Genomic DNA, 23,935 nt, shown 5'->3' on the forward strand with positions numbered 1-23,935 from the left:
ACTAATGTTGATCCTGGACCATCAATATATAAATTCACTAATGTTGATCCTGGACCATCAATATATAAATTCACTAATGTTGATCCTGGACCATCAATAAATAAATTCACTAATGTTGATCCTGGACCATCAGTATATAAATTCACTAATGTTGATCCTGGACCATCAGTATATAAATTCACTAATGTTGATCCTGGACCATCAATATATAAATTCACTAATGTTGATCCTGGACCATCAATAAATAAATTCACTAATGTTGGTCCTGGACCATCAGTATATAAATTCACTAATGTTGATCCTGGACCATCAGTATATAAATTCACTAATGTTGATCCTGGACCATCAGTATATAAATTCACTAATGTTGATCCTGGACCATCAATATATAAATTCACTAATGTTGATCCTGGACCATCAATATATAAATTCACTAATGTTGATCCTCGACCATCAATATATAAATTCACTAATGTTGATCCTGGACCCTCAATATATAAATTCACTAATGTTGATCCTGGACCATCAATATATAAATTCACTAATGTTGATCCTGGACCATCAATATATAAATTCACTAATGTTGATCCTGGACCATCAATATATAAATTCACTAATGTTGATCCTGGACCATCAATATATAAATTCACTAATGTTGATCCTGGACCATCAATAAAAAAATTCACTAATGTTGATCCTGGACCATCAGTATATAAATTCACTAATGTTGATCCTGGACCATCAATATATAAATTCACTAATGTTGATCCTGGACCATCAAATAAATAAATTCACTAATGTTGATCCTGGACCATTAATATATAAATTCACTAATGTTGATCCTGGACCATCAATAAATAATTTCACTAATGTTGATCCTGGACCAGCAATATATAATTTCACTAATGTTGATCCTGGACCATCAATATATAATTTCACTAATGTTGATCCTGGACCATCAATAAATAATTTCACTAATGTTGATCCTGGACCATCAATAAATAATTTCACTAATGTTGATCCTGGACCATCAATATATAAATTCACTAATGTTGATCCTGGACCATCAATATAAAAAATTCACTAATGTTGATCCTGAACCATCAATATATAAATTCACTAATGTTGATCCTGGACCATCAATAAATAATTTCACTAATGTTGATCCTGGACCATCAATATAAAAAATTTACTAATGTTGATCCTGGACCATCAATCTATAAATTCACTAATGTTGATCCTGGACCATCAATAAATAAATTCACTAATGTTGATCCTGGACCATCAATGTATGAATTCACTAATGTTGATCCTGGACCATCAATAAATAAATTCACTAATGTTGATCCTGGACCATCAATGTATGAATTCACTAATGTTGATCCTGGACCATCAATATATAAATTCTCTAATGTTGATCCTGGACCATCAATAAATAAATTCACTAATGTTGATCCTGGACCATCATTAAATAATTTCACTAATGTTGATCCTGGACCATCAATATATAAATTCACTAATGTTGATCCTGGACCATCAATAAATAAATTCACTAATGTTGATCCAGGACCCTCAATATATAAATTCACTAATGTTGATCCTGGACCCTCAATATATAAATTCACTAATGTTGATCCTGGACCATCAATATATAAATTCACTAATGTTGATCCTGGACCATCAATATATAAATTCACTAATGTTGATCCTGGACCATCAATAAATAATTTCACTAATGTTGATCCAGGACCCTCAATATATAAATTCACTAATGTTGATCCTGGACCCTCAATATATAAATTCACTAATGTTGATCCTGGACCATCAATATATAAATTCACTAATGTTGATCCTGGACCATCAATAAATAAATTCACTAATGTTGATCCTGGACCATCAATATATAAATTCACTATTGTTGATCCTGGACCATCAATAAACAATTTCACTAATGTTGATCCTGGACCATCAGTATATAAATTCACTAATGTTGATCCTGGACCATCAAATAAATAAATTCACTAATGTTGATCCTGGACCATCAATATATAAATTCTCTAATGTTGATCCTGGACCATCAATATATAATTTCACTAATGTTGATCCTGGACCATCAATATAAAAAATTTACTAATGTTGATCCTGGACCATCAATATATAAATTCACTAATGTTGATCCTGGACCATCAATCTATAAATTCACTAATGTTGATCCTGGACCATCAATGTATGAATTCACTAATGTTGATCCTGGACCATCAATAAATAAATTCACTAATGTTGATCCTGGACCATCAATGTATGAATTCACTAATGTTGATCCTGGACCATCAATATATAAATTCTCTAATGTTGATCCTGGACCATCAATAAATAAATTCACTAATGTTGATCCTGGACCATCAATAAATAATTTCACTAATGTTGATCCTGGACCATCAATAAATAATTTCACTAATGTTGATCCTGGACCATCAATAAATAAATTCACTAATGTTGATCCTGGACCATCAATAAATAATTTCACTAATGTTGATCCTGGACCATCAATAAATAAATTCACTAATGTTGATCCTGGACCATCAATAAATAATTTCACTAATGTTGATCCTGGACCATCAATAAATAATTTCACTAATGTTGATCCTGGACCATCAATAAATAAATTCACTAATGTTGATCCTGGACCATCAATAAATAATTTCACTAATGTTGATCCTGGACCATCAATAAATAATTTCACTAATGTTGATCCTGGACCATCAATAAATAAATTCACTAATGTTGATCCTGGACCATCAATAAATAATTTCACTAATGTTGATCCTGGACCATCAATAAATAAATTCACTAATGTTGATCCTGGACCATCAATAAATAATTTCACTAATGTTGATCCTGGACCATCAATAAATAATTTCACTAATGTTGATCCTGGACCATCAATAAATAATTTCACTAATGTTGATCCTGAACCATCAATAAATAATTTCACTAATGTTGATCCAGGACCCTCAATATATAAATTCACTAATGTTGATCCTGGACCCTCAATATATAAATTCACTAATGTTGATCCTGGACCCTCAATATATAAATTCACTAATGTTGATCCTGGACCATCAATAAATAAATTCACTAATGTTGATCCTGGACCATCAATATATCATTTCACTAATGTTGATCCTGGACCATCAATAAACAATTTCACTAATGTTGATCCTGGACCATCAAATAAATAAATTCACTAATGTTGATCCTGGACCATCAATAAACAATTTCACTAATGTTGATCCTGGACCATCAAATAAATAAATTCACTATTGTTGATCCTGGACCATCAATAAACAATTTCACTAATGTTGATCCTGGACCATCAAATAAATAAATTCACTATTGTTGATCCTGGACCATCAATAAACAATTTCACTAATGTTGATCCTGGACCATCAAATATATAAATTCTCTAATGTTGATCCTGGACCATCAATAAATAAATTCACTAATGTTGATCCTGGACCATCAATAAATAATTTCACTAATGTTGATCCTGGACCATTAATATATAAATTCAATAATGTTGATCCTGGACCATCAATAAATAAATTCACTAATGTTGATCCTGGACCATCAATAAATAATTTCACTAATGTTGATCCAGGACCATTAATATATAAATTCACTAATGTTGATCCAGGACCATCAATAAATAAATTCACTAATGTTGATCCTGGACCATCAATAAATAATTTCACTAATGTTGATCCTGGACCATCAATAAATAAATTTACTAATGTTGATCCTGGACCATCAATAAATAATTTCACTAATGTTGATCCAGGACCATTAATATATAAATTCACTAATGTTGATCCAGGACCATCAATAAATAATTTCACTAATGTTGATCCTGGACCATCAATAAATAATTTCACTAATGTTGATCCAGGACCCTCAATATATAAATTCACTAATGTTGATCCTGGACCATCAAATAAATAAATTCACTAATGTTGATCCTGGACCATCAATAAACAATTTCACTAATGTTGATCCTGGACCATCAAATAAATAAATTCACTATTGTTGATCCTGGACCATCAATAAACAATTTCACTAATGTTGATCCTGGACCATCAAATAAATAAATTCACTATTGTTGATCCTGGACCATCAATAAACAATTTCACTAATGTTGATCCTGGACCATCAAATATATAAATTCTCTAATGTTGATCCTGGACCATCAATAAATAAATTCACTAATGTTGATCCTGGACCATCAATAAATAAATTCACTAATGTTGATCCTGGACCATCAATAAATAATTTCACTAATGTTGATCCAGGACCCTCAATATATAAATTCACTAATTTTGATCCTGGACCATCAATATATAAATTCACTAATGTTGATCCTGGACCATCAATAAATAAACTCACTAATGTTGATCCTGGACCATCAATAAATAAATTCACTAATGTTGATCCTGGACCATCAATATATAAATTCACAAATGTTGATCCTGGACCATCAATATATAAATTCACTAATGTTGATCCTGGACCATCAATAAACAATTTCACTAATGTTGATCCTGGACCATCAATATATAAATTTACTAATGTTGATCCTGGACCATCAATATATAAATTCACTAATGTTGATCCTGGACCATCAATAAATAAATTCACTAATGTTGATCTTGGACCATCAATATATAAATTCATTAATGTTGATCCTGGACCATCAATAAATAAATTCACTAATGTTGATCCTGGACCATCAATAAATAATTTCACTAATGTTGATCCTGGACCATCAATATATAAATTCACTAATGTTGATCCTGGACCATCAATAAATAAATTCACTAATGTTGATCCTGGACCATCAATAAATAATTTCACTAATGTTGATCCTGGACCATCAATAAATAATTTCACTAATGTTGATCCTGGACCATCAATATATAAATTCACTAATTTTGATCCTGGACCATCAATATATAAATTCACTAATGTTGATCCTGGACCATCAATAAATAAACTCACTAATGTTGATCCTGGACCATCAATATATAAATTCACTAATGTTGATCCTGGACCATCAATAAATAAACTCACTAATGTTGATCCTGGACCATCAATAAATAAATTCACTAATGTTGATCCTGGACCATCAATATATAAATTCACTATTGTTGATCCTGGACCATCAATAAATAAATTCACTAATGTTGATCCTGGACCATCCATATATCATTTCACTAATGTTGATCCTGGACCATAATTATATAAATTCACTAATGTTGATCCTGGACCATCAATATATCATTTCACTAATGTTGATCCTGGACCATCAATAAACAATTTCACTAATGTTGATCCTGGACCATCAATATATAAATTCACTAATGTTGATCCTGGACCATCAATATATAATTTCACTAATGTTGATCCTGGACCATCATTATATAAATTCACTAATGTTGATCCTGGACCATCAGTATATAATTTCACTAATGTTGATCCTGGACCATCAATTTATAATTTCACTAATGTTGATCCTGGACCATCAATAAATAAATTCACTAATGTTGATCCTGGACCATCAATATATAAATTCTCTAATGTTGATCCTGGACCATCAATAAATAAATTCACTAATGTTGATCCTGGACCATCAATATATAAATTCACTAATGTTGATCCTGGACCATCAATAAATAAATTCACTAATGTTGATCCTGGACCATCAATATATCATTTCACTAATGTTGATCCTGGACCATCAATAAATAATTTCACTAATGTTGATCCTGGACCATCAATAAATAAATTCACTAATGTTGATCCTGGACCATCAAAAAAATAAATTTACTAATGTTGATCCTGGACCATCAATAAATAATTTCACTAATGTTGATCCTGGACCATCAATATATAAATTCACTAATGTTGATCCTGGACCATCAATATATAAATTCACAAATGTTGATCCTGGACCATCAATATATAAATTCACTAATGTTGATCCTGGACCATCAATATATCATTTCACTAATGTTGATCCTGGACCATCAATAAATAATTTCACTAATGTTGATCCTGGACCATCAATATATAAATTCACTAATGTTGATCCTGGACCATCAATAAATAAATTCACAAATGTTGATCCTGGACCATCAATATATAAATTTACTAATGTTGATCCTGGACCATCAATAAATAAATTCACTAATGTTGATCCTGGACCATCAATAAATAAATTCACTAATGTTGATCCTGGACCATCAATATATAAATTCACTAATGTTGATCCTGGACCATCAATATATAAATTCACTAATGTTGATCCTGGACCATCAATAAATAAATTCACTAATGTTGATCCTGGACCATCAATAAATAAATTCACTAATGTTGATCCTGGACCATCAATATATAAATTCACTAATGTTGATCCTGGACCATCAATAAATAATTTCACTAATGTTGATCCTGGACCATCAATAAATAAATTCACTAATGTTGATCCTGGACCATCAATAAATAATTTCACTAACGTTGATCCTGGACCATCAATATATAAATTCACTAATGTTGATCCTGGACCATCAATAAATAAATTCACTAATGTTGATCCTGGACCATCAATATATAAATTTACTAATGTTGATCCTGGACCATCAATATATAAATTCACTAATGTTGATCCTGGACCATCAGTATATAAATTCACATATGTTGATCCTGGACCATCAATAAATAAATGCACAAATGTTGATCCTGGACCATCAATATATAAATTTACTAATGTTGATCCTGGACCATCAATAAATAAATTCACTAATGTTGATCCTGGACCATCAATATATAAATTCACCAATGTTGATCCTGGACCATCAATATATAAATTCACTAATGTTGATCCTGGACCATCAAATAAATAAATTCACTAATGTTGATCCTGGACCATCAATATACAATTTCACTAATGTTGATCCTGGACCAGCAATATATAAATTCACTAATGTTGATCCTGGACCATCAATAAATAAATTCACTAATGTTGATCCTGGACCATCAATAAATAATTTCACTAATGTTGATCCTGGACCATCAATATATAAATTTACTAATGTTGATCCTGGACCATCAATATAAAAAATTCACTAATGTTGATCCTGGACCATCAATAGATAATTTCACTAATGTTGATCCTGGACCATCAATAAATAAATTCACAAATGTTGATCCTGGACCATCAATGTATGAATTCACTAATGTTGATCCTGGACCATCAATAAATAAATTCACAAATGTTGATCCTGGACCATCAATATATAAATTATCTAATGTTGATCCTGGACCATCAATATATAAATTCACTAATGTTGATCCTGGACCATCAATATATAAATTCACTAATGTTGATCCTGGACCATCAATATATAAATTCACTAATGTTGATCCTGGACCATCAATATATAAATTCACTAATGTTGATCCTGGACCATCAATAAATAAATTCACTAATGTTGATCCTCGACCATCAATATATAAATTCACTAATGTTGATACTGAACCATCAGTATATAAATTCACTAATGTTGATACTGAACCATCAGTATATAAATTCACTAATGTTGATCCTGGACCATCAGTATATAAATTCACTAATGTTGATCCTGGACCATCAATATATAAATTCACTAATGTTGATCCTGGACCATCAATAAATAAATTCACTAATGTTGATCCTGGACCATCAGTATATAAATTCACTAATGTTGATCCTGGACCATCAGTATATAAATTCACTAATGTTGATCCTGGACCATCAATATATAAATTCACTAATGTTGATCCTGGACCATCAATAAATAAATTCACTAATGTTGATCCTGGACCATCAGTATATAAATTCACTAATGTTGATCCTGGACCATCAATATATAAATTCACAAATGTTGATCCTGGACCATCAGTATATAAATTCACTAATGTTGATCCTGGACCATCAATATATAAATTCACTAATGTTGATCCTGGACCATCAATATATAAATTCACTAATGTTGATCCTCGACCATCAATATATAAATTCACTAATGTTGATCCTGGACCATCAGTATATAAATTCACTAATGTTGATCCTGGACCATCAATATATAAATTCTCTAATGTTGATCCTGGACCATCAATAAATAAATTCACTAATGTTGATCCTGGACCATCAGTATATAAATTCTCTAATGTTGATCCTGGACCATTAATATATAAATTCACTAATGTTGATCCTGGACCATCAATAAATAATTTCACTAATGTTGATCCTGGACCAGCAATATATAATTTCACTAATGTTGATCCTGGACCATCAATATATAATTTCACTAATGTTGATCCTGGACCATCAATAAATAATTTCACTAATGTTGATCCTGGACCATCAATATATAAATTCACTAATGTTGATCCTGGACCATCAATATAAAAAATTCACTAATGTTGATCCTGAACCATCAATATATAAATTCACTAATGTTGATCCTGGACCATCAATAAATAATTTCACTAATGTTGATCCTGGACCATCAATAAATAAATTCACTAATGTTGATCCTGGACCATCAATGTATGAATTCACTAATGTTGATCCTGGACCATCAATAAATAAATTCACTAATGTTGATCCTGGACCATCAATGTATGAATTCACTAATGTTGATCCTGGACCATCAATATATAAATTCTCTAATGTTGATCCTGGACCATCAATAAATAAATTCACTAATGTTGATCCTGGACCATCATTAAATAATTTCACTAATGTTGATCCTGGACCATCAATATATAAATTCACTAATGTTGATCCTGGACCATCAATAAATAAATTCACTAATGTTGATCCTGGACCATCAATAAATAATTTCACTAATGTTGATCCAGGACCCTCAATATATAAATTCACTAATGTTGATCCTGGACCCTCAATATATAAATTCACTAATGTTGATCCTGGACCATCAATATATAAATTCACTAATGTTGATCCTGGACCATCAATAAATAAATTCACTAATGTTGATCCTGGACCATCAATATATAAATTCACTATTGTTGATCCTGGACCATCAATAAACAATTTCACTAATGTTGATCCTGGACCATCAGTATATAAATTCACTAATGTTGATCCTGGACCATCAAATAAATAAATTCACTAATGTTGATCCTGGACCATCAATATATAAATTCTCTAATGTTGATCCTGGACCATCAATATATAATTTCACTAATGTTGATCCTGGACCATCAATATAAAAAATTTACTAATGTTGATCCTGGACCATCAATATATAAATTCACTAATGTTGATCCTGGACCATCAATGTATGAATTCACTAATGTTGATCCTGGACCATCAATAAATAAATTCACTAATGTTGATCCTGGACCATCAATGTATGAATTCACTAATGTTGATCCTGGACCATCAATATATAAATTCTCTAATGTTGATCCTGGACCATCAATAAATAATTTCACTAATGTTGATCCTGGACCATCAATAAATAATTTCACTAATGTTGATCCTGGACCATCAATAAATAAATTCACTAATGTTGATCCTGGACCATCAATAAATAATTTCACTAATGTTGATCCTGGACCATCAATAAATAAATTCACTAATGTTGATCCTGGACCATCAATAAATAATTTCACTAATGTTGATCCTGGACCATCAATAAATAATTTCACTAATGTTGATCCTGGACCATCAATAAATAAATTCACTAATGTTGATCCTGGACCATCAATAAATAATTTCACTAATGTTGATCCTGGACCATCAATAAATAAATTCACTAATGTTGATCCTGGACCATCAATAAATAATTTCACTAATGTTGATCCTGGACCATCAATAAATAATTTCACTAATGTTGATCCAGGACCCTCAATATATAAATTCACTAATGTTGATCCTGGACCCTCAATATATAAATTCACTAATGTTGATCCTGGACCCTCAATATATAAATTCACTAATGTTGATCCTGGACCATCAATAAATAAATTCACTAATGTTGATCCTGGACCATCAATATATCATTTCACTAATGTTGATCCTGGACCATCAATATATAAATTCACTATTGTTGATCCTGGACCATCAATAAACAATTTCACTAATGTTGATCCTGGACCATCAAATAAATAAATTCACTAATGTTGATCCTGGACCATCAATATATAAATTCTCTAATGTTGATCCTGGACCATCAATAAATAAATTCACTAATGTTGATCCTGGACCATTAATATATAAATTCACTAATGTTGATCCTGGACCATCAATAAATAAATTCACTAATGTTGATCCTGGACCATCAATAAATAATTTCACTAATGTTGATCCAGGACCATTAATATATAAATTCACTAATGTTGATCCAGGACCATCAATAAATAAATTCACTAATGTTGATCCTGGACCATCAATAAATAATTTCACTAATGTTGATCCTGGACCATCAATAAATAAATTTACTAATGTTGATCCAGGACCATCGATAAATAAATTCACTAATGTTGATCCTGGACCATCAATAAATAATTTCACTAATGTTGATCCAGGACCCTCAATATATAAATTCACTAATTTTGATCCTGGACCATCAATATATAAATTCACTAATGTTGATCCTGGACCATCAATAAATAAACTCACTAATGTTGATCCTGGACCATCAATAAATAAATTCACTAATGTTGATCCTGGACCATCAATATATAAATTCACAAATGTTGATCCTGGACCATCAATAAATAAATTCACTAATGTTGATCCTGGACCATCAATAAATATTTTGTCTAATGTTGATCCTGGACCATCAATAAACAATTTCACTAATGTTGATCCTGGACCATCAATATATAAATTTACTAATGTTGATCCTGGACCATCAATATATAAATTCACTAATGTTGATCCTGGACCATCAATAAATAAATTCACTAATGTTGATCTTGGACCATCAATATATAAATTCATTAATGTTGATCCTGGACCATCAATAAATAAATTCACTAATGTTGATCCTGGACCATCAATAAATAATTTCACTAATGTTGATCCTGGACCATCAATAAATAAATTCACTAATGTTGATCCTGGACCATCAATAAATAAATTCACTAATGTTGATCCTGGACCATCAATAAATAATTTCACTAATGTTGATCCTGGACCATCAATAAATAAATTCACTAATGTTGATCCTGGACCATCAATATATAAATTCACTAATGTTGATCCTGGACCATCAATAAATAATTTCACTAATGTTGATCCTGGACCATCAATATATAAATTCACTAATTTTGATCCTGGACCATCAATATATAAATTCACTAATGTTGATCCTGGACCATCAATAAATAAACTCACTAATGTTGATCCTGGACCATCAATATATAAATTCACTAATGTTGATCCTGGACCATCAATAAATAAACTCACTAATGTTGATCCTGGACCATCAATAAATAAATTCACTAATGTTGATCCTGGACCATCAATATATAAATTCACTATTGTTGATCCTGGACCATCAATAAATAAATTCACTAATGTTGATCCTGGACCATCCATATATCATTTCACTAATGTTGATCCTGGACCATAATTATATAAATTCACTAATGTTGATCCTGGACCATCAATATATCATTTCACTAATGTTGATCCTGGACCATCAATAAACAATTTCACTAATGTTGATCCTGGACCATCAATATATAAAGTCACTAATGTTGATCCTGGACCATCAATATATAATTTCACTAATGTTGATCCTGGACCATCATTATATAAATTCACTAATGTTGATCCTGGACCATCAGTATATAATTTCACTAATGTTGATCCTGGACCATCAATTTATAATTTCACTAATGTTGATCCTGGACCATCAATAAATAAATTCACTAATGTTGATCCTGGACCATCAATATATAAATTCTCTAATGTTGATCCTGGACCATCAATAAATAAATTCACTAATGTTGATCCTGGACCATCAATATATAAATTCACTAATGTTGATCCTGGACCATCAATAAATAAATTCACTAATGTTGATCCTGGACCATCAATATATCATTTCACTAATGTTGATCCTGGACCATCAATAAATAATTTCACTAATGTTGATCCTGGACCATCAATAAATAAATTCACTAATGTTGATCCTGGACCATCAATAAATAAATTTACTAATGTTGATCCTGGACCATCAATAAATAATTTCACTAATGTTGATCCTGGACCATCAATATATAAATTCACTAATGTTGATCCTGGACCATCAATATATAAATTCACAAATGTTGATCCTGGACCATCAATATATAAATTCACTAATGTTGATCCTGGACCATCAATATATCATTTCACTAATGTTGATCCTGGACCATCAATAAATAATTTCACTAATGTTGATCCTGGACCATCAATATATAAATTCACTAATGTTGATCCTGGACCATCAGTATATAAATTCACAAATGTTGATCCTGGACCATCAATAAATAAATGCACAAATGTTGATCCTGGACCATCAATATATAAATTTACTAATGTTGATCCTGGACCATCAATAAATAAATTCACTAATGTTGATCCTGGACCATCAATAAATAAATTCACTAATGTTGATCCTGGACCATCAATATATAAATTCACTAATGTTGATCCTGGACCATCAATATATCATTTCACTAATGTTGATCCTGGACCATCAATAAATAATTTCACTAATGTTGATCCTGGACCATCAATAAATAAATTCACTAATGTTGATCCTGGACCATCAATAAATAAATTCACTAATGTTGATCCTGGACCATCAATAAATAATTTCACTAATGTTGATCCTGGACCATCAATATATAAATTCACTAATGTTGATCTTGGACCATCAATAAATAAATTCACTAATGTTGATCCTGGACCATCAATATATAAATTTACTAATGTTGATCCTGGACCATCAATATATAAATTCACCAATGTTGATCCTGGACCATCAGTATATAAATTCACAAATGTTGATCCTGGACCATCAATAAATAAATGCACAAATGTTGATCCTGGACCATCAATATATAAATTTACTAATGTTGATCCTGGACCATCAATAAATAAATTCACTAATGTTGATCCTGGACCATCAATATATAAATTCACCAATGTTGATCCTGGACCATCAATATATAAATTCACTAATGTTGATCCTGGACCATCAAATAAATAAATTCACTAATGTTGATCCTGGACCATCAATAAATAATTTCACTAATGTTGATCCTGGACCATCAATAGATAATTTCACTAATGTTGATCCTGGACCATCAATATATAAATTCACTAATGTTGATCCTGGACCATCAAATAAATAAATTCACTAATGTTGATCCTGGACCATCAATATACAATTTCACTAATGTTGATCCTGGACCAGCAATATATAAATTCACTAATGTTGATCCTGGACCATCAATAAATAAATTCACTAATGTTGATCCTGGACCATCAATAAATAATTTCACTAATGTTGATCCTGGACCATCAATATATAAATTTACTAATGTTGATCCTGGACCATCAATATAAAAAATTCACTAATGTTGATCCTGGACCATCAATAGATAATTTCACTAATGTTGATCCTGGACCATCAATAAATAAATTCACAAATGTTGATCCTGGACCATCAATGTATGAATTCACTAATGTTGATCCTGGACCATCAATAAATAAATTCACAAATGTTGATCCTGGACCATCAATATATAAATTATCTAATGTTGATCCTGGACCATCAATATATAAATTCACTAATGTTGATCCTGGACCATCAAATATATAAATTCACTAATGTTGATCCTGAACCATCAATATATAAATTCACTAATGTTGATCCTGGACCATCAAATATATAAATTCACTAATGTTGATCCTGGACCATCAATATATAAGTTCACTAATGTTTATCCTGGAACAGACAAACACTGATATGTTGGAATTATATTTAGATGCAATTACATACAGGCATTCATATTAAAACAATCTCCCATTATTTCCATGGGTTAAAGAATTTAAACAATAGCTGGCACTTAATTAATATTTATGAATAAAATAATAGATTATATAAATATATATTTGACCACCCCTATAACAGTTCATACCATGTCAACGCAAAATCAGTTCATGTGAAAGAAAATAAATTATTGAAAAGTCAAAAACTGGCAGATCTAGATCACCGATAAACAGTTTAAGTGTTCAAAAGACATTTTTCTCGTTAAAAATAGCTTTTGGTTTCTACATAAATTGCTGCTCAGTTTGTTTAGTTTGGCCGACAGAAACCTCTGAAATAGCAAATCAGAGTATACTGTAGTTTGAGAATACACTAAATATCCCTCAAAACACTGAAAACTTAAATACATTTTATTATTAAATTAGATGTTACCAATAAATACTTTCCCAGAGATGTGTTGTGGCTGGATGGGCATCCGCTGTGTAAAAACTTGCTGGATAAGTTAGCGGTTTGTTCCGCTGTGGCGACCCCGGATTAATAAAGGGACTAAGCCGACAAGAAAATGAATGAATGAATAAAATAAATACGGGCAGCACAGTAGTGCAGTGGGTAGCACAATTGCCTCACAGCAAGATAGTCGCTGGTTTGAGCCCGGGTGGGTCAGTTGGCATTTCTGTGTGGAGTTTGCATGTTCTCCCAATGTTGGCGGGGATTTCCAATTTACCCTACATGTGCTATAGGTAAATTGAGTAAGCTAAATTGGCAGTAGTGTGTGAATGAGTGTGTAGGCTATGGATGTTTCCTAGTGATGGGTTGCAGCTGGAAGGGAATCAGCTGCGTAAAACATGTTGGATAAGTTGGCGGTTCATTCCGCTGTGGCGACCCCAGATTAATAAAGAGACTAAGCCGAAAAGAAAATGAATGAATGAATATTTGATCGACTGAAGTTTGTATTACCCAAACTAACATTACCGAAAAAGTTGACTCCCCTGATAGTCAATGTTTAATTCGCACCGTGGTCTGCAATAAAGAGAATGTAGGCTAGCAAACAAACTGTACAAGCTTCGGTATAGGCTGAATATGATTTGGATATGGGAGGGAGCGCTGCAGCACTGGAGAGAGAGAGAGAGAGAGAGAGAGAGAGAGAGAGAGAGAGAGAGAGAGAGAGAGAGAGTGAGAAGAGAGAGAGCGAGCGCTGATGACGTCGACGCTGGGAAGCTCCCAGTAGAAGGTGCGCGCCCGCGGGAGGGGCCGATAGAAAATGGCGAGTCTGTGCAGAAGGCAGCAATGCACGATCGAGAGGCGCGGCTTTCGGCAGGAACTTGACTCGTGGCGGCATAAACTCATTCACTGTGTAGGTAAGCTCGTTTAACCTAACACGCAGGATTGTCTGCCGGGGCTCGGATGCTGTGTGTTTGCTGTATAATTTGGCGTATCGCCTTCAACGGCGAGCGAAGCGGCTTTTTTTGTCTCAACGATTTTTCTTAGAGCCGCTCATCGCCCGCTGGACCCTGTCAAAAAGATTGCAGTTATGAGTTTAGTTACGCGGCCGTTATTTGATGGATGTTTCTGCGTGTGAGGTGTGTATTTGTGTGTTTGCCGTGGTGTGTGATGATAGTATTTCAGCGCAGCTTTGTTTTTATTTTAGTGTTTATTTATTTTAAGAAAATTTTGGGCGATGTTTATTTATTGTAAGCAGGGCGTGTTACGTGTACAGAGGGAATTGTGCTTGGACCAATCACACGCGTTGGTTTTGCCCGTGTGCGCGCTCCCTGGTTTATTGTAGGCTACTGTATTATTTTTTGGGTTGGGGGAGGGCTGTGCGCGTCCCCGCCCCAAATCGTCGGCGCTGGGGGAGCGCGCATTGCTGCAATGGGGAAATGTCAGAAAATAATTTTGTATTTTAGGGGAAGGTGGGGGGTTGACAAAGAAAATGACACTGCGCATATTGCTTAGTTGTTAACGCGGGCCTGTCAAGGCCAGATTCTTGTCATCCAGATTGTTTTTATATAAAGTCTTCATGTTAATCTTAATATCTGCCGAGTATGCGCACTGATATTTGAGTCTGTTATGATTTTTTTTTCCCTTCATAAATCGATTATTGGGTTTAAAGCAGCACGGACGACATGTACCATGACCAAAAATTTCGTTCACATCTACATTATTTGGTTTTAAGCATCCCACGAGTCCGTTTCATTTCGCTGTTCCCTTATTTTGTTTCTCTTTTACCCCAAAATGAAATAAAAACATATAGATGTATACACACAACCGAAAAATGTTGGCTTCCCCGCCCCTCCCCCGTTAAATCTAATGTTTCATTAGCTTTGTTTAATCCCTTTAAATCGCCGTATCTGATGTTATTGGGAGATTATCTATTCAGTCTTAACCTCGAGGTTTCCCAGTTTCCAACCCTAGATTTGTGTTAATCTCCCTTTTAATGTCAGAGAGAAAACCCGTGGCTTTTGGCATCTGTTAACAGCAGCTTTTGAGTAAATGTTGGTCACTCTTTCTGTCCACCAAAACAATGCAGATATATCTGAAGAGTCTGTCTAATGCTGCATTAATGTTGTAGTTAATATATACGCCTTAAATACATCTCAGATGTCGCATGAGTGGACCTCTGTGGATGCTAATGCTGCTGTTTGTATTTTTGGGCTTAAGGTTTGTCTCAAATATGATATGATTCTGTTTGAGATGATCAGGTTGCGTGATCAGATTTTCAGTGGCAGTGAAAACCGCCTCTCATCTTTATCGAAAGGCCTGCTTCAGCAGGTATAGATGAATTATTTGCCATTCTGTTATGAAATCTGAAAGATAATAAGGGCCTATTATTTGTTTTACATCACAAATAATATGAATTCCAGTATCATGACACATTTGTTAGTGTGCGCATCAGATTGACAAAAGTATGTTTATGCACAGGAAGCATATAAATAATATAATCAGCAATAGTTTGACTTTTTATGTACACATGAAACATTAATGTAGGCTTTTAATATATTAAATGCCTGTTTTAATGGTAAAAAAACCTCTAAATAGTGGTGATATATTGTTAGATCATTGTAAAAATGACACAATGACTTGTACTGATTAATATATGTATGAGAATAAGCGATCATAATACATTTTATTTTATTTTAGAAACTGGCAGGTGGATCAAAACTATTAAATGAATTATTAGCTATTATATAGATAAAACAACATTAATTAGCCTGTAAATTAAAATATATCAATTGTTTTGGCATCTTTGATTTAGGAATACACTTGATAAGAATTTATTAAATTTGCAAGTTTTTTATTTGTGACAGTAGTTTAGTTAATTTCTTAATTTGCTTTATTCTTAAAGCATGTTTTAGTAATTTAACAACTTAATATCTTTAATTTTAGTAATTTTTTACTAAAAAATTATGTTTTTTTTTTGTTGCACAGACAGAAATTGAACAAAATGCATGAAAAAAACAGCTATTTTTAATACTTTTATTTCTTTGATGCTTGGAAACACTTTAATAATACCTCAGCTATTTTATTCCCAGAGTTAAAGATACTGTTAAATAAAGTATTTTATCGTGGGTGTCTTTTATAAATGTAAGTAAAGATGACATTAGCCTGAAAATTTAAATATATACATTGTTTTAGCATCTTTGATTTAGGACAACTATTAGTTTGACATTAGTTTATCTACTTAATTTCTTCATCTGCTTAACTCCTGAAGTGTTTCAGTAACTTCACAACCTAATATTTTTAATTTTAGAAGAGTTTCACCTGAAATTCATGTTTTTTTTTTTTTGGTGCACAAACAGAAATTAAACAAAATGCATGTAAAAAAAACCAACAAATTTAAATACTTTTATTTCTTTGATGCTTGAAAACTCACTTTAGTAGTAATAATAATAATTATAATAATACCTCAGCCATTTTTTCCCCAGAGTTAAAGAAACTATTAAATAAACTATTTTATAGTAGGTGTTTTTTATAAATGTAGGTAAATTCGACATTAAGTAGCCTGAAAATTTAAATATATAAATTGTTTTAGCATCTTTTATTTAGGAATAGTATTACATTCAATAAGAATTTTTTTAATTTGCTCAATTTTTTTATTTGTGACATTAGTCTACTTAATTTCTTAATTTGCTTTATTCTTAAAGCATTTTTTACTAATTTCACAACTTAAGATCTTTATTTTAGAATTGTTTCACCTGAAATTCATGTTTTTTTTGTTGCTCAGACAGAAATTGAACAAAATGCATGTAAAAAACCCTGCATATTTTTACACTTTTATTTCTTTGATGCTTGAAAATCCTCTTTAATAATACTAATACCTCAGCTATTTTATTCCCAGAGTTAAAGAAACTATTAAATAAACTATTTTATAGTGGGTGTCTTTTATAAATGTAGGTAAAAATCACATTAAGTAGCCTGGAAATGTAAGTAAATACATTGTTTTAGCATCTTTTATTTAGGACAACTATTACATTTGTTAAGAATTAATTATATTAGCTCAATTTTTGTGACAGTAGTTTTACTTAATTTCTTCATCTGCTTAATTCCTAAAGTGTTTCAGTAATTTCACAACCTAATATTTTTAATTTTAGAAGTTTCACCTGAAATTCATGTTTTGTTTTTGGTGCACAGACAGAAATAAAACAAAATGCATGTAAAAAAACAGCTAATTTGAATACTTTTATTTCTTTGATGGTTGAAAACCCACTTTAATAATAATAATACCTCAGCATTTTTTTTCCCCAGAGTTAAAGAAACTATTAAATAAACTGTTTTTATTGTGGGTGTCTATTATAAATGTAGGCAAAAATGACGTAAAGTGGCCTGTAAATTAAAATACAATTTATTTTTAGCATCTTTGATTTGGGATAACTATTACACTTGTCAAGATTTTATTAAATTTGCTCAAATATTATTAGTGAATTAAAATATTTACATTGTTTTAGCATCTTTTATTTAGCACAACTACTACATTTGTTAAGAATTAATAAAATAGGTCATTTTTATATGTGACAGTAATTAATTTCTTCATCTGCTTATTTAATAAAGTACCTTTCTGTCATTTCACAACTTAATATCTTTAATTTTAGAAGTGTTTCTCCTGAAATTCATGTTTTTTTTGTTAATCAGACAGAAATTAAACAAAATGCATGTAAAAAAAAACAACAACAACAAATGTTTAACACTTTCATTTCTTTGATGCTCGTAAACACATTTTAATTATAATAATACCTCAGCTATTTTATTCCCAGAGTTAAAGAAACTATTAAATAAACTATTTTATACTGGGTGTCTTTTATAAATGTAGGTAAAAATCACATTGAGTGGCCTGGAAATTAAAATACAATTTATTTTTAGCATTTTTAATTTGGGATACCTACATTTGTCAAGATTTGATTAAATTTGTTCAACATTAGTTTATCTATTTAATTTTTTCATTTGCTTTATTCTTAAAGGATGTTTTAGTAATTACACAACCTAATATTTTTCATTTTAGAAATGCTTTACAAGAAAAACATGTTTTTTTTTGTTGCACAGACATAAATTAAACAAAATTAAGGTTTTAAAAAAACAGCTCATTTTAATACTTTTCTAATTAATATTTCTTTGATGTTTGAAAATTCATTTTAATTATAATACCTCAGCTATTTTATTCCCAGAGTAAGAGAAACTATTAAAGGAACTGTTTTATAGCGGGTGTCTATTATAAATGTATGTAAAGACGACATTAAGTAGCCTGAATATTTAAATATATACACTGTTTTAGCATCTTTTATTTAGCACAACTATTACATTTGTTAAGAATCAATAAAATTTTCTTAAATTTTATTTGTGACATTAGTTTATCTACCTAATCTAATCTACGCTTAGTCAGAAATCGAACAAAATGCATGTAAAAAAAACAGCAAATTTGTAATACTTTTATTTCCTTTGATACTTAAACTCACTTTAATAATAATATCTCACCTGTTTAATCCAGAGTAAAAGAAACTATAAAATAAACTACTTTATTGTGGGCGTCTTTTATAAATGTAAGTAAAAATGACATTAATTTGCCTGTAAATTAAAATGCACAATTTATTTTGAGCATCTTTGATTTAGGATAACTATTCGCCTAGAATCAATTAATTTCACTTATTTTTTTATTTGTGACATCAGTTTATCTATTTTTAATTTCTTAATTTGCCTAATTCTTAAAGCATGTTTTAGTAACTTCACAACTTAATATCTTCAATCTTAAAAATGTTTCACCTGAAATTCATGTTTTCTTTGTGCAAAGTTAAAAGTTAAACAAAATGCATGTAAAAAACAACAAATTTTAGTACTTTTATTTCCTTAGATGCTTGAAAACTCAATTTGATAATAATAATACCTCAGCTTTTGTTTTCCAGAGAAAAATAAACTATTGAATTAACTATTTTTTAGTGAGTGTTTATTATAAATGTAGGTAAAAACGACATCAAGTAGCCTGAATATTAAAAATATATAGATTGTTTTAGCATCTTTGATTTAGGAATACTATTACATCCGATAGGAATTGATTAAATCTGCTCAAATTTATTTGTGACATTAGTTTATCTACTTCATTTCCTCATTTCCCTAATCATGTTTTAGTAATTTCACAACTTAATATTTTTAATTTTAGAAATGTTTCACCAAAAATTAATGTTTTTTTTGTTGCACTGACAGAAATGAAATAAAATGCATGTAAAAAAAAAAACTACTTCGGTACTTGAAAACCCACTTGAATCATACCTCACCTATATTATAAGTAAAAAACACTTTTTTTTAAAAGTCTTCAGTAATAAACATTGACTGGAAATGTCAGGGAAAATGGTTATGTGCTGAAACTCTATAATTGCTGTGTGTTTAAGCCTTAAAGATTTCTCGCGTTTCATATCTTGTGCGGTGCCGATATTCTGTCCATCACAAGAGATTAATTTTAAGTGTATTTTAAGGCCACATAAGCCGAAAAAATTGGGTTTATAGTCTACTAAAAGTTTTCTGTGAATTCATAATGAGAGCTTAACTTCATAACATGTTTTTGGAGAGAAGAAAATCTCCCACTGAAATCTGGAATAAAGTTGATTCACACCTTCGTGACAGGAATTTACTTTCCTCGCTCTGTTGATAACGCTGCTTTAGGGAGCATCATAAATCATTTCCTTAAACCTTTTTTCAAGGGTCAAAGTTCCAAAATCTAAACTCTTGTCGTTAACATGTGCTGTTGCAACAGTTAGTGGCACCGTTTCGCTTCTGCTTTCTCGGAAGTTGGTTTGATGCTGGATTTTGTACGGTCAGTGGATTGTTTTGGTCATACTTTTGTTTTATATGATTTGTAATTGTGTGTTATGTTATATTTGTGTTGATGTCTGGTTGTGAATCACAGTTTGTGTTGTAATGTTTTCTGTAGCTTTGCCTGTGTGTTGACCAGAACGATTGAATCTATTGAAGGAATTGAGAATAATACAAATAATACACAATAATAATAATAATAATAATAATAATAATAATAATAATAATAATAATAATAATAATAATATGTTATATTAAAAACAATATAACAAAATACTATAGCATATTATGAATAATAATAATAACAATAGGTTTTATTAATAGCAATATATAACCTATAAAGCAATATATACTACTACTAATAATTATAATAAATTTACACAAAAATAGGTTATATTAATTACAATATAACATAATACTATATAGCATATTATGAATAATAATAATATAATAATAATAACAATACTATAACATAATAATAGTAAAAATAATAGACATGACAAATAATATGTTATATTATTAACAATAAAACATAATACTATAGCATATAATTAATAATAATAATAATAATAATAATAATAATAGGTTTTATTAATAACAATATATAACCTATAGCAATATGTAACAATACTACTACTACTAATAATAATTATAATACATATATTAATAATAGGTTATATTAATAACAATATAATATACTACTACTACTACAACTAATAATAATAATAATAATAATAATGATATACATAATAATAATAATATGTTATATCAAAAACAATATATGACATATATAATAACAAAAGGTTATATTAATAACAATATAACATAATACTATAGCATATTAATAGTAGTAATAATAATAACAATGATAACAATAATCATAATAATAATAATAATTGGTTAAATTAATAATATATGAACTATATCATAATACTATAACATAATAATAATAATAACAATAATAATATACATAATAACAATAATAATAATATAACCTGTTTTACAATACTATAACAATAATAATAATAATAATAATAATAATAATAATAATAATAATAACAACATCAACAGGCTATATTTATATAATAATAAATTATAATAATGTTAATACAACCTAAAAATAAATAATAATAATGATAATAATAATAATAATAATAATTTATATTAATCTATTCATAATAATATTAATAACAAGCAAAAAACAAATATACACAGACGTATATATATGGTTGATTCCAGCGTTATGGATGTGATATTTGCAGTAAAAATTCAAAACATAAATTCGCAGTGAAAGTATACGTTAACATTATATTGAACCATCTGTTTATATTTTCCAAAACAACTAACCACAAAGTTATGGGATCAAAAAAATTCAATCTGTGAACATTTTTATACTTTAAATGAGGAAAATAAACAAGCGTTATGGATGTGACAAAAAAAGTCTGCGAGTTTACAGTATACAACATATTAAACTGCACAACCCAAAATAAATAATGCTCAACAAAAGGATAATAGTTGGCTCTTTATAGAACAAAACTGATTGATTTTATTTTATTTTGACATTTTTGCATTTTTGAGGGAAAAGCTTTGTTATGGATGTGACACTTTTTCGTTATGGATGTGACAAATGTGAAATTGCCATTTGTTTGACTTTGGTAAATCAAATATAATAGTTTGAAAACATTGACAGACACATTTTTAAGTATTTTTAAAGTACTGTAAAACACTTGCCTGCGCAAAAAATGTAGAAACTGTTTCGTTATTTTGGTGAAAACATTTTTCTTTTCATGGCAAGGTTGACATTTTCATGGAATAGCTCATATATATAAAGCAAAATAAAAAATACATGGAGTTTTATATTAAAAAGTACAATTTCATTAGTCTAATTATAGTAAATGTTAGATCAGTGGTTCTTAAACTGTGGTACCACTAGTGGTACACAGGCTTCCTTCTAGTGGAGCGCGGAGAAATTGTTGAATAATTAAAGTAAAAAAATCAACACACTTTTAACCCTTTGACGCATACGATAACATCAATGTGATCAGTAAATTGATTTGAATAGGCTAAACCTTTTTATTTTCAATTGTCTAATGTTTCGGTCACACTTCACAATAAGGTTCATTAGTTAATGTTAATTAATGCATTTACTAACATGAACAAACACTGAACAATACATTTACTACTGTATTTTCTCATGTTAGTTAACGTTAATGAAAATACAGTAGTTCATTGTTAGTTCATGTTAACTCACGGTGCATTAACTAATGTTAACAAGCATGGACTTGAATGTTAATAATGCATTGGTAAATGTTCAGTTATGATTAATAAATGCTGTACATGTGTTGTTCATGATTAGTTCATGTTAGTAAATGCATTAACTAATGAACTTGACCATTTAGATTTCAAAGATATACAAATAAGTCATAAATACATGCAACATCTATTTAAAAATATATCGAAAGGAGTTTTTATATGAATATGATGACATATAGCCTATATTTATGAAGTCCAAGGAACAT

The 23,935-nt window shown here is 30.3% G+C and overlaps 1 protein-coding gene across 6 annotated transcripts in view; it reads left to right on the plus strand.

The window, feature by feature from the left end:
* lcor (ligand dependent nuclear receptor corepressor) overlaps positions 1-23,935 on the plus strand; it is a 161,539-nt gene that overhangs the window by 47,197 nt on the left and 90,407 nt on the right. For 2 of the 6 annotated variants that reach the window (XM_073937585.1, XM_073937587.1), the window contains exon 1: positions 15,377-15,474. The exons of 2 other annotated variants lie outside the window; for them this stretch is intronic. Coding sequence is in view for 1 of the 4 variants with exons in the window: in XM_073937583.1 (XP_073793684.1) it covers positions 15,382-15,478 (97 nt within the window). In the remaining 3 variants the exon portion in view is untranslated. Of the gene's footprint in view, positions 1-15,376; positions 15,479-23,935 lie in introns of those variants that run through there. 2 more of the 6 variants (XM_073937583.1, XM_073937586.1) reach the window with 1 other exon arrangement.

The sequence above is a fragment of the Danio rerio genome, chromosome 22 (assembly GCF_049306965.1).
Source record: "Danio rerio strain Tuebingen ecotype United States chromosome 22, GRCz12tu, whole genome shotgun sequence".
NCBI classification, from domain to species: Eukaryota; Metazoa; Chordata; class Actinopteri; order Cypriniformes; family Danionidae; genus Danio; species Danio rerio.